General features: G+C 40.0%; 1 protein-coding gene across 1 annotated transcript in view; it reads right to left on the reverse strand.

The window, feature by feature from the left end:
- The window catches only part of col18a1a (collagen type XVIII alpha 1 chain a), a 209,168-nt gene that overhangs the window by 26,813 nt on the left and 167,921 nt on the right, over positions 1 to 14,434 (reverse strand). The window contains exons 8-10 of the mRNA XM_055154234.1: positions 6,936 to 7,066; positions 2,064 to 2,124; positions 834 to 887 (exon numbers count right to left, since the gene is read on the reverse strand). Of these exons, the coding sequence (XP_055010209.1) occupies positions 834 to 887; positions 2,064 to 2,124; positions 6,936 to 7,066 (246 nt within the window). The remainder of the gene's footprint in view (positions 1 to 833; positions 888 to 2,063; positions 2,125 to 6,935; positions 7,067 to 14,434) is intronic.

Here is a 14,434-nt window from a genome sequence, read left to right on the forward strand (position 1 = left end):
CTCCTAGTGGCCGACCTGAGGAACAGCTGTTTGGACTGTGCCCAACATAAATATATCTCATTTTTACAACAAAAAGTAAATCATATTCTAAAACATATATGAAAAAAAATATATATATAATAAAATAAAACAAATAAATAAATAAATATAATGTACTGTGAGCAGTTGCTCCATCACAGCTCACAGTCCATTACAGAGCTGTTATAGTCATCATGATACTAACATTTGTAAATTCTATTTCAAAACTAAGGAAAAGGCTCCATACTGGATACGACCAATTTCAATATAACAAAGCTAATATGTTTTAAAAATATGAAATAGAATGTAATCTTTAATATTCTTTAGTTTTTTAATATGACCATGTGTCTAGTCGGGATATACTAGTAAATCAAGACCATTGAGTGTAGATGTTTCTCTTGTTTATTTATTAGAGACAAGGACAGAGCACAGTTTTCACATGAACCTTACCAGGAGAGATGTTTTTGTACCAGACTGCAGCACCAGTGTTCATTTCTACCTGTCGTCCCTGGGCAGGTTCATTGATTGATTGTATTTTTTAATTAACCTTGGCGATCAGCTGTTCTTCCTGTAGCATGTTTTGGGTCCTCCACTTGGACACGCTGCTTTAAACATGCACAGACGTGACTCCAGGACCAAACCAATCAAGCCATGCAGAGCTCCGCCCCCAAACACAAGACCCCGCCCCCTGCCCCTCACACTCTCATTCCACTGCACATGCACCTCAAACACACCAGCGTCTCTTTAGAAGCATCTGCCTTTGTTTTGGTGCGTTCGGTCTGAGCACACAGCTTCAGTCCAGACCCGTCACTCACCTGGGGCCCCGGGGCCAGACTCCACCACACTGCTCTCACGGCTCTCGGAGACCACTGCCACGACAACAAGCACTCAATCAACTGCTGCGTTAAGAGCAAAAGGGCAGCTCAAGTTTGCCCAGCTCTGGTCAAGTCCACGAATGAAACATAGAATCATGTACAGACAGTGTTGGGAAGGTGACTTTTAAAATGTAATCCCCTACAGATTACAGATTACAGATTACATACCCCAAAATGTAGTTTGTAACGTAATCCATTAAATTACTTAAAGTGAGTAATGTAATCTGAATACTTTGGATTACTTGATTTGCTGTAGAGAAGCAAAGACGAGGAAATCTTCACATAAGATGTTTTTTCTGCTAAAAGAAAATAAAAAAAGTCCAGACTTTACTGAACCAAATAAAAAATATTATTGATAGAAGAAGAAGAGACACGTCCACACAGCAGGATTTTAGTCCTGTTAAATCCTGTTTGAGTCCTGGTTTAGACCTGGTTTAGACCTGGTTTAGACCTTGTTTAGACCTGGTTTTAGACCTGGTTTAGTTTACTGCAATGAGTAGAATTACTGAAAAAAAAAAAAGGGGAAATATCCCAAAATGTGAAAAGAGGAAAATACCGCCGTGTAATCCATTTATTTAAACAAAGTAACTGTAATCCAATTACCACTCACTGAAACAGTAACTGTAACTGAATACAGTTACTCATAAATTGTACTCTGATTACATAACTCTGGTACTTGTAATCTGTTACTCCCAACACTGTGTACAGACAGCACACAATGTTGTTTTCATTTTGTTTATGGTCAATTGTCACATTTTTATACAGCACTTTTGAACTTTCAACGCTCAAAGCTTTACAACAAGAAACCACTCACACACTCACACACTCACACACTCACACACACCACTGTACACACACTGGTACACATTACTGCACTACAAAAGCAAAACGCTGTAACATCATGTTTCAAAAATGAGTTTGTGTCATGTTTGTATTTGAGATCTCCTTTAAAAATATGAATAAATATAATGAAAAATATTGAGCTCAAAATTGACCTTTGACCTTATTTGTCAGTTCCTGGTCTTTGTATCATGAGACAAAAAAAGGAGTTGTGCAAAGACAAAAGGCAACAAGTGTATGTTTTGTTTGTGATTCAGTTCATACATATGTTTATGGGGTCAAAATAGTCCCATGATAAAACATGCGTTCAGGTGCATTGTATTATTTCACACTCGTACATTTTAACTGCGAGTGAGCAAATTATCTCTGCGCACGAGGAGAAATCTGTGACCTGTGCACAAAACAACACAACAACCACTAGGGGGCAGACGCACCCTCGAAAAGACAACGAGCTCTCTCCAAGCAGATTTGCGCTCGAGTGAGTCATTTCTGCACACTCAAAATAACAAAAATAAGAACAAAAAACAACTATATTCTTCATGATTTGTCTCCAAAACTAAAATGAAAAAAATGGATAACGATTCTTTTTTTTTTTCAGTTTTCGATTTTGTGTTTGAATGAATAAAGGAAAAAACAGATAGTGTTTCCTATTTCCCTTTTCCGTGACTTAAACTGGGATACTGGACTTTTGCACCGTATATGGACGGAACCAGAAATGAATCAGGACTCAGATTTCTTCTTGTGCGCAGAGACAATTTGCTCACTCACAGTTAATATCTATGAGTGTGAAATAATACATTCCGCCCGGATGTTTTATCGTGCACGTGTATTATGAGACTATTTTGACGCCATGAATATATTTGATTTTAAAATCCAACCTCTGGCCTCCTTCTTTTTGGCTCAGGGTCTGAACACATTCAATAAATAAACCTTTGTATTCAGTTATACTTCAATGATCTTTAAAGTGAAAGTATTGTGTGTATTTGTACACACTGTACTGCAAAGTCACTTGTGTCAAACTGTTTCAGTGTGTAAATGTCGCTGCGCGATCCTGATCAACATTAAACAGAAAATCCAAAACTCTTCTAGATCATTTCAGACAAACACATGATGACTGGAGCTTGGTCACGTGTTTTGCTTCTAATGGATGGAAATCTGGAGAAAATCAAACAAATCATGATCATGTCAGTTTCTGCCTTTTGTCTTTGCATGAAAACTTATTTTTCACTCATGATACAAAGACAGAGAACAGGAACTAACAAATAAGGTCAAAGATCAATTTTGAGCTCAATATTTTTTACATACAAATATTTCTTCATTACAGTAACTAGTTGTCAATTTTAGGAGCCCTGCCTATTCTACTTTTGTCTGGACAAAACACAAACTTTGAAGTCATTTTTCTCTGTTTCACGATCTGAAGAGATAAACTCTTTTACCACTGTAGAGCAGATCAGTCTGTGGGAGCTGGAATCACACTGAAAACCTGTGGGTCAGTGGATCTGATCACTCAACTAATGAACCAAACGTTTATGTTGAGAGCAGGTTTTGAACCGCTAACGTTTAGATCAGTGGTCAAACACACTACCAACTGAGCTTTGTGTCGCCCCCTGAGCTGCGCTTATGATTTGGTCTGGTTTTACTTAGAGTGATTTGATTTGACTTTGTGCAGCTCTTTAAAAACATGCAGTGTACATATAAAGTGGATTGGAACATATACATCCAATCATCTTAGTGCATTAAGTGGACATTTAGGACTCTTTTTTCCTTTGAGATTAAGAAAGTATCTATCTATCTGTCTAATTTTTCTGATGCCTGTGGAGCCCAACAGGGCTCTAAATCTATGTCCCATGCAAAGAAAAAAACTAACAAAAAAAAGAATAATAAAAACATGAACCAAAACTCAGTCAGTGTTTACATGTTCAGAGGAGGTACTATAGTAGTACTACAGTATTATAGGATTATACTTTGAGCTGCGAATCACAGAGTCCCTCACGATACAATGCACTTTGTTCTTCTTTAAACTACGACTTGTGCAAAGTTAATATGAAATCCATGTGTTTGAATCATTCAAACAGTGAATATGTCAAGTGTATTCCATCAACAAAACCTCATCACATTTACAATCATGATATAATAATCTTTTGATATTTTTGCACACTCCTAATTAAAATGTCTGTATTCCATTTCTGTAAACAGTGTGCATCTGTCAAAGCAGATATACAGTGTGACTCCACCACTCACCACCAGATGGAGCCAGTATGTCACATGTCAGACACAGTATCGTCTTTATTCACACTCACGTCACAAACCAGGAACATGTTTGGAAAGATGTGATGAAACTTCCAGTGTAGTTCTGCCACTGGACTCACCGACCGACTGTGATCAAACCCACTGAAGTAAATGTGACTCTGTACTACAGAATTCTGTACTACAGTACTTTATAATACTTTACTCTGCACTACAGTACTCTGCACTACACTACTATGTACTATAGTACTATGTTCTATATAGTACTCTGTACTACAGTACTCTGTACTACAGTACTCTGTACTACAGTACTCTGTAATACAGTACTCTGTAATACAGTACTCTGCACTACAGTACTCTGTAATACAGTACTCTGTGTGTGTGTGTTGACTGTCAGTATTTGATCTCTAGTTTTGATGAAAATTTGGTGGCAAATTCTGCGGCAAATGTAAATACATATAATTATTTAAACATAAATACTTCATATAAATATAATTTTTGTAATTGAAAAAATTAACAACATTCAAGATGCAGATGCAGGGGTGTGGAGGACCAGAGTCGCCCCACGGGCCTTAGTTTGATGACTCCTGATCTTTAATTTGGCTCCTCATCTCTTCTGATCACATGTACCAGTGCACTTGGAGTTGTGTGTCAGTGGAGAAATGATGAAAACTGAGGGATAGTTGAATTGTTAAAGGTTGTATAGAGGATTTTCCAAGGAACGAGAAATCCAGCGACTGTTTGTCCTTTTTCAAATGTCGCGCATGCGTGAAACCACCCCCCCCTCCCCTACAGCTCCCTACGTAGAAACACCTCCTCCCGCCTCCTCTTTACGCCAGAAACAGCTTTGTTTACAGCCGGTGCGCTGCACATGACTTGTAAACAACTAACTACAGTGTTGGTTAGGCAAGACGGAGAAGTGAGGAGCGGGGGGAGCGGGTGTGCGGACATTTCGTTCGCGGACGAGAAGTGAGGATCAGGGAGAAGAGCGGAGCAGGGAGCAGGGAGAGGAGAGGGAGTGGTGTGCGGAGATTCTGTGCCCGGAGAAGTGAGGAGCAGGGGGAAGAGTGGATCGGGCAGCGGGGACAGGAGCAGGAAAGGGGAGCAGAGAAGAGTGCGCAGAGATTCAGTGCGAATGAACTAGCTACAACACGCAGCAGCAAGCGGACTCTTTCTTTGCACTGAAAATTACGTTTTCAGACATAGGATATCACATTCGTGTCCTGAAAAAACGTTTGTCCAGCTCTTGGAAATAAAGTACGTTTTCATAATAAGCAGAAGTGACCTGTCCAGGAGTAATTTGGCGACCAATGCGTCAGTCTTTAGACCCTGCGTCTGCTTCAGTTGCGCCATCGCTGGAATGAATCTTCAAGAATCACCTTAGTTTAGCTTCGCTGCTTTTCTCCTTGTCTTCTTCTTTCAGCGACCTCAAAAACTGACTTTCTTTTGCGGCTAACTGCTCCTGGATTCTTGTCGCCATTTGCAACAAACTTTGTGTGAACTGCGAGGAAGATATAGGTCAAAAAAAGCCGCTAAGAACTGTTGCGTTGGTGGAGTAAACAGCGTCTGTGCGGCTTGCGTCTGTGGACTGCGTGACAGGCGTACGTAAACCACGTACCGGCGGCGCGCAGGCAAGTCAGTTACACTAGAAACGTAGGGAGATTGATTGACAGCCTGTCAGCTCACAGATAACGAGGCAGTGTCGTTATCTATTGGCAAATGTTTAGCCCCACCACGTCCAGAGTTGATGAATTTTTATTCTCTTTTTTTTGGTCATCATAATTACAAGGCTACTGCACCTTTATAATGCTATCATTGACAACTTGAAACAAAAAAAACCAAAAAAAAAATCCTCCATACAACCTTTAATGAGCCAGACATAACAGAACACAACAATGACACGGAGATGAAGAAAACTGGGACATTTTCTCAGTTTTCCTACATTTTGTCAGACTTACTACTGTGAACAGATCCTCCCAGAAGTTGTATTTGCATCTCTCCAAACATCTTCCTGGTTTGTGACATAAGCGTGAATAGAGCCTATTCCATTTCTACAAACACTGTCTGTCAAACCAGATTATTCAGTGTGACTCCACCACCGGCCACCAGAGGGAGCCACAGTAACATGTTTCAGAGCACAGTGTTTGTACACACACCGCAGCACACTGACTCTGTGTTTGTGTGGGGTGAGAGTTTTATGTGTTTAATGGGACAAGCTGCAGATTTGTAAATCACCTTCCATTTTAAAAACAATAAAGCTGGTCTGTGTAACTTTGGTGATTTTCTGCCTGTTTTTTGTCTGTTATGTTCCACAGTACTGCATTAAAAGTACATTACAGGTCAGATCTATGCAGAGGCGACTTTGCTCACAGTAGAAATACATGTTTTACAAGCAACAGAAACACCTGGAATTGATGAAAGATGGATGTGTTTAATGCCATATTGCGGAACTTATCAGACAACGTAATAAAATAAGAAGATAAGAAACAAGCAGAAACAAACCCCCACCGGAAATGTTACATAGTGCAGCATTAATTCACATGTGTATTGTTGTGGTGCTGTTGTGTCCTCTGCTGTCCGCACTGCCCTCACTGTCCACCAGAGGGAGACATGTGCCCACACACGCACAGGGACAAGTCCAAACCAGTTTAAAAATGTGTGAACCTCCTGAACCTGCAACTTTGACTAAAGAAACAGTGACTAAAGCTCAGAGGAGGAGCTGTGTTTGTCTCACAGGTCTGGTGGTCCTAAACACCTTTCACTGTCACTGTCAGTCAGTCTGTGTACCAGCGGATCTGACGTTTAGAAGAAAAAGTACGGTGACGTTACAAGNCACATAAAAACTGTCTCTGAGATCATTTTCTGTTTAATCTACTTCTTCTTGTGTATGTTTATGTTTGTGTCAGTATTTTTCAAGTGTAACTCAAACCATTTGGACTTTTTAGCCCCCGGTACCTTATCTCCGCGGGACCCTCCTCCTCTGCTGCTGCTCGACCCAGTATCTCCCCTGGGTCCCTGGGGTCCTCTGTCTCCCTTCTCCCCCCTCTCTCCTCGGTCACCCTTATCTCCTCTGGGTCCCGCGGGTCCTGGAACAATCGCAGCCATTAGCGCCCGTGAAAAACAAAATGATTAAAGAGGAAATAATAACACGATTTAAAGTTCCCCACAGAGTTTGCCCTTTCATGCAGCCACAAAGAGAAAAACAGAAGAAAAAACACATGACTTTGAACACATTCAAACTTTGTTGAATAAGTCGCTAAAAATGTCCCAGATGGACCAAGATCAAATATTTAAAAGAATAAACTGACAGTGGAAAGAAGATGGTTTTTGCCCAAGAACACAGCAACAGTACGATGGGTGTGGTCTGATGGGGTCTAGAACATTCTGAGTCCAAGACACAAGTTAAAATGAAGTTAAAGGAACTGGATGTAACATGTTCAAATCAAATATCGTTTTTACTGAGAACTATTCTAATGCTGATTTATTCTGAATGTCAAAAACAACACTGGACATGATGGACAAGTTCTTTATGTTATAATTTGATGTTTTGGTTCAAGATGATTCTCCAATCAGAAAGGAGAATGAGCCTCACATGACTCTCTCGTTTGTGTTGCCAGTTTCAGCTGAAATCCAGTGTGTTTAAACCTAAAGTGTCTCTCTAATCTGAATGATCACTCCCTAAACCCCAGCACCTGCAGCATCAGGAGTCAGTGCTAGTGCAGCCTCTGCAGCTCAGGGAGGGAATTCTGGAGGTTCTGAGCTTCACATGAGCCTGAACATAAACTGAGAATGAGACAAACGTGGTTGTGTCTCTGTCTGCAGGTGAAGACTCTGGGTCCAGCTGTGAAAGTCACTTTTTTGTGATATATAAAATTCCTTTGAAATAAAATATGGTCATTTCTGGTTCTAAGAGACAAACACATGTCAAATTGTAATACTAAGATTTTATATAAAGTACAATATATGAAAATAAGGAGTAAAACGTTCATTCAGTGTTCAGTTTCACACATAGACTGTATAAAAAAGTGGACTAAGTACGACTCAAATGAAACTTGCGTTGCCACGGTTACAGGGGCAAATTTAGAGCCAGACTCCATATTTGGAAATCTGACTGCAAGTCCTGTGGTTGCAAGAGCCAATCATGATTGAGGTTGTTAAATGTGCCCTCCCGTCTCAGTGGAAAGCGGGAAGGGGCTTAGCAAGGAAACACACTAGCTGTCAATCAAACCTTTGATTGGCAATGAAGGCGTCTGATTGTGTTCGTTATTTATGTTCACAAAACAGTGAAATGAAAAATTCTGAATAAAGCGTCAGGTTAAGATGAACATTTAAGATCAAAATGTTGAGTCTCACAGCAGCAGGTCCAGAGAGACGAGCCACAAGATCCCAGTGTGAGTCAAAGGAGCCAGAGTCAGAAGGAGCCGGAAGAGCCACCTGGATCTCTGTCCATTCATATATACAGTCTATGATTCACACTGAGAATACAGACTCTGGACCGCCTCCTAGTGGCCGACCTGAGGAACAGCTGTTTGGACTGTGCCCAACATAAATATATCTCATTTTTACAACAAAAAGTAAATCATATTCTAAAACATATATGAAAAAAATAAATATATATAATAAAATAAAACAAATAAATAAATAAATATAATGGACTGTGAGCAGTTGCTCCATCACGGCTCACAGTCCATTACAGAGCTGTTATAGTCATCATGATACTAACATTTGTAAATTCTATTTCAAAACTAAGGAAAAGGCTCCATACTGGATACGACCAATTTCAATATAACAAAGCTAATATGTTTTAAAAAATATGAAATAGAATGTAATCTTTAATATTCTTTAGTTTTTTAATATGACCATGTGTCTAGTCGGGATATACTAGTAAATCAAGACCATTGAGTGTAGATGTTTCTCTTGTTTATTTATTAGAGACAAGGACAGAGCACAGTTTTCACATGAACCTTACCAGGAGAGATGTTTGTACCAGACTGCAGCACCAGTGTTCATTTCTACCTGTCGTCCCTGGGCAGGTTCATTGATTGATTGTATTTTTTAATTAACCTTGGCGATCAGCTGTTCTTCCTGTAGCATGTTTTGGGTCCTCCACTTGGACACGCTGCTTTAAACATGCACAGACGTGACTCCAGGACCAAACCAATCAAGCCATGCAGAGCTCCGCCCCCAAACACAAGACCCCGCCCCCTGCCCCTCACACTCTCATTCCACTGCACATGCACCTCAAACACACCAGCGTCTCTTTAGAAGCATCTGCCTTTGTTTTGGTGCGTTCGGTCTGAGCACACAGCTTCAGTCCAGACCCGTCACTCACCTGGGGCCCCGGGGCCAGACTCCACCACACTGCTCTCACGGCTCTCGGAGACCACTGCCACGACAACAAGCACTCAATCAACTGCTGCGTTAAGAGCAAAAGGGCAGCTCAAGTTTGCCCAGCTCTGGTCAAGTCCACGAATGAAACATAGAATCATGTACAGACAGTGTTGGGAAGGTGACTTTTAAAATGTAATCCCCTACAGATTACAGATTACAGATTACATACCCCAAAATGTAGTTTGTAACGTAATCCATTAAATTACTTAAAGTGAGTAATGTAATCTGAATACTTTGGATTACTTGATTTGCTGTAGAGAAGCAAAGACGAGGAAATCTTCACATAAGATGTTTTTTCTGCTAAAAGAAAATAAAAAAAGTCCAGACTTTACTGAACCAAATAAAAAATATTATTGATAGAAGAAGAAGAGACACGTCCACACAGCAGGATTTTAGTCCTGTTAAATCCTGTTTGAGTCCTGGTTTAGACCTGGTTTAGACCTGGTTTAGACCTGGTTTAGACCTTGTTTAGACCTGGTTTTAGACCTGGTTTAGTTTACTGCAATGAGTAGAATTACTGAAAAAAAAAAAAGGGGAAATATCCCAAAATGTGAAAAGAGGAAAAAATACCGCCGTGTAATCCATTTATTTAAACAAAGTAACTGTAATCCAATTACCACTCACTGAAACAGTAACTGTAACTGAATACAGTTACTCATAAATTGTACTCTGATTACATAGCTCTGGTACTTGTAATCTGTTACTCCACAACACTGTGTACAGACAGCACACAATGTTGTTTTCATTTTGTTTATTTGTTTATGGTCAATTGTCACATTTTTATACAGCACTTTTGAACTTTCAACACTCAACGCTCAACAAGCTTCAACACTACACTCACAAGACACACTCACACACTCACACACACACACACACACAACACACACTCACACACTCACACACTCACACACTCACACTCACACACCACTGTACACACACTGGTACACATTACTGCACTACAAAAGCAAAACGCTGTAACATCATGTTTCAAAAATGAGTTTGTGTCATGTTTGTATTTGAGATCTCCTTTAAAAATATGAATAAATATAATGAAAAATATTGAGCTCAAAATTGACCTTTGACCTTATTTGTCAGTTCCTGGTCTTTGTATCATGAGACAAAAAAAGGAGTTGTGCAAAGACAAAAGGCAACAAGTGTATGTTTTGTTTGTGATTTAGTTCATAAATATATTTATGGGGTCAAAATAGTCCCATGATAAAACATGCGTTCAGGTGCATTGTGTTATTTCACACTCGTACATTTTAACTGCGAGTGAGCAAATTATCTCTGCGCACGAGGAGAAATCTGTGACCTGTGCACAAAACAACACAACAACCACTAGGGGGCAGACGCACCCTCGAAAAGACAACGAGCTCTCTCCAAGCAGATTTGCGCTCGAGTGAGTCATTTCTGCACACTCAAAATAACAAAAATAAGAACAAAAAACAACTATATTCTTCATGATTTGTCTCCAAAACTAAAATGAAAAAAATGGATAACGATTCTTTTTTTTTTTCAGTTTTCGATTTTGTGTTTGAATGAATAAAGGAAAAAACAGATAGTGTTTCCTATTTCCCTTTTCCGTGACTTAAACTGGGATACTGGACTTTTGCACCGTATATGGACGGAACCAGAAATGAATCAGGACTCAGATTTCTTCTTGTGCGCAGAGAGACAATTTGCTCACTCACAGTTAATATCTATGAGTGTGAAATAATACATTCCGCCCGGATGTTTTATCGTGCACGTGTATTATTATGAGACTATTTTGACGCCATGAATATATTTGATTTTAAAATCCAACCTCTGGCCTCCTTCTTTTTGGCTCAGGGTCTGAACACATTCAATAAATAAACCTTTGTATTCAGTTATACTTCAATGATCTTTAAAGTGAAAGTATTGTGTGTATTTGTACACACTGTACTGCAAAGTCACTTGTGTCAAACTGTTTCAGTGTGTAAATGTCGCTGCGCGATCCTGATCAACATTAAACAGAAAATCCAAAACTCTTCTAGATCATTTCAGACAAACACATGATGACTGGAGCTTGGTCACGTGTTTTTCTTCTAATGGATGGAAATCTGGAGAAAATCAAACAAATCATGATCATCATGTCAGTTTCTGCCTTTTGTCTTTGCATGAAAACTTATTTTTCACTCATGATACAAAGACAGAGAACAGGAACTAACAAATAAGGTCAAAGATCAATTTTGAGCTCAATATTTTTTACATACAAATATTTCTTCATTACAGTAACTAGTTGTCAATTATAGGAGCCCTGCCTATTCTACTCTTGTCTGGACAAAACACAAACTTTGAAGTCATTTTTCTCTGTTTCACGATCTGAAGAGTTAAACTCTTTTACCACTGTAGAGCAGATCAGTCTGTGGGAGCTGGAATCACACTGAAAACCTGTGGGTCAGTGGATCTGATCACTCAACTAATGAACCAACGTTTATGTTGAGAGCAGGTTTTGAACCGCTAACGTTTAGATCAGTGGTCAAACACACTACCAACTGAGCTTGTGTCGCCCCCTGAGCTGCGCTTATGATTTGGTCTGGTTTTACTTAGAGTGATTTGATTTGACTTTGTGCAGCTCTTTAAAAACATGCAGTGTACATATAAAGTGGATTGGAACATATACATCCAATCATCTTAGTGCATTAAGTGTACATTTAGGACTCTTTTTTCCTTTGAGATTAAGAAAGTATCTGTCTAATTTTTCTGATGCCTGTGGAGCCCAACAGGGCTCTAAATCTATGTCGTTGTCCCAAAGAAAAAAACAAACAAAAAAAAGAATCATAAAAACATGAACCAAAACTCAGTCAGTGTTTACATGTTCAGAGGAGGTACTATAGTAGTACTACAGTATTATAGGATTATACTTTGAGCTGCGAATCACAGAGTCCCTCACGATACAATGCACTTTGTTCTTCTTTAAACTACGACTTGTGCAAAGTTAATATGAAATCCATGTGTTTGAATCATCCAAACAGTGAATATGTCAAGTGTATTCCATCAACAAAACCTCATCACATTTACAATCATGATATAATAATCTTTTGATATTTTTGCACACTCCTAATTAAAATGTCTGTATTCCATTTCTGTAAACAGTGTGCATCTGTCAAAGCAGATATACAGTGTGACTCCACCACTCACCACCAGATGGAGCCAGTATGTCACATGTCAGACACAGTATCGTCTTTATTCACACTCACGTCACAAACCAGGAAGATGTTTGGAAAGATGTGATGAAACTTCCAGTGTAGTTCTGCCACTGGACTCACCGACCGACTGTGATCAAACCCACTGAAGTAAATGTGACTCTGTACTACAGAATTCTGTACTACAGTACTTTATAATACTTTACTCTGCACTACAGTACTCTGCACTACACTACTATGTACTATAGTACTATGTTCTATAGTACTATGTACTACAGTACTCTGTACTACAGTACTCTGTAATACAGTACTCTGTAATACAGTACTCTGCACTACAGTACTCTGTAATACAGTACTCTGTGTGTGTGTGTTGACTGTCAGTATTTGATCTCTAGTTTTGATGAAAATTTGGTGGCAAATTCTGCGGCAAATGTAAATACATATAATTATTTAAACATAAATACTTCATATAAATATAATTTTTGTAATTGAAAAAATTAACAACATACAAGATGCAGATGCAGGGGTGTGGAGGACCAGAGTCGCCCCACGGGCCTTAGTTTGATGATTCCTGATCTTTAATTTGGCTCCTCATCTCTTCTGATCACATGTACCAGTGCACTTGGAGTTGTGTGTCAGTGGAGAAATGATGAAAACTGAGGGATAGTTGAATTGTTAAAGGTTGTATAGAGGATTTTCCAAGGAACGAGAAATCCAGCGACTGTTTGTCCTTTTTCAAATGTCGCGCATGCGTGAAACCACCCCCCCTCCCCTACAGCTCCCTACGTAGAAACACCTCCTCCCGCCTCCTCGTTACGCCAGAAACAGGTTTGTTTACAGCCGGTGAGCGCTGCACATGACTTGTAAACAACTAACTACAGTGTTGGTTAGGCAAGACGGAGAAGTGAGGAGCGGGGGGAGCGGGTGTGCGGACATTTCGTTCGCGGACGAGAAGTGAGGATCAGGGAGAAGAGCGGAGCAGGGAGCAGGGAGAGGAGAGGGGAGTGGTGTGCGGAGATTCTGTGCCCGGAGAAGTGAGGAGCAGGGGGAAGAGTGGATCGGGCAGCGGGGACAGGAGCAGGAAAGGGGAGCAGAGAAGAGTGCGCAGAGATTCAGTGCGAATGAACTAGCTACAACACGCAGCAGCGGACTCTTTCTTTGCCTTGAAAATTACGTTTTCAGACATAGGATATCACATTCGTGTCCTGAAAAACGTTTGTCCAGCTCTTGGAAATAAAGTACGTTTTCATAATAAGCAGAAGTGACCTGTCCAGGAGTAATTTGGCGACCAATGCGTCAGTCTTTAGACCCTGCGTCTGCTTCAGTTGCGCCATCGCTGGAATGAATCTTCAAGAATCACCTTAGTTTAGCTTCGCTGCTTTTCTCCTTGTCTTCTTCTTTCAGCGACCTCAAAAACTGACTTTCTTTTGCGGCTAACTGCTCCTGGATTCTTGTCGCCATTGCAACAAACTTTGTGTGAACTGCGAGGAAGATATAGGTCAAAAAAAGCCGCTAAGAACTGTTGCGTTGGTGGAGTAAACAGCGTCTGTGCGGCTTGCGTCTGTGGACTGCGTGACAGGCGTACGTAAACCACGTACCGGCGGCGCGCAGGCAAGTCAGTTACACTAGAAACGTAGGGAGTTTGATTGACAGCCTGTCAGCTCACAGATAACGAGGCAGTGTCGTTATCTATTGGCAAATGTTTAGCCCCACCACGTCCAGAGTTGATGAATTTTTATTCTCTTTTTTTTGGTCATCATAATTACAAGGCTACTGCACCTTTATAATGCTATCATTGACAACTTGAAACAAAAAAAAAAAAAAAAAATCCTCCATACAACCTTTAATGAGCCAGACATAACAGAACACAACAATGACACGGAGATGAAGAAAACT

Source organism: Boleophthalmus pectinirostris, unplaced genomic scaffold (genome assembly GCF_026225935.1).
Source record: "Boleophthalmus pectinirostris isolate CB_2022bp ecotype Guang Dong unplaced genomic scaffold, ASM2622593v1 HiC_scaffold_1, whole genome shotgun sequence".
NCBI lineage: Eukaryota > Metazoa > Chordata > Actinopteri > Gobiiformes > Gobiidae > Boleophthalmus > Boleophthalmus pectinirostris.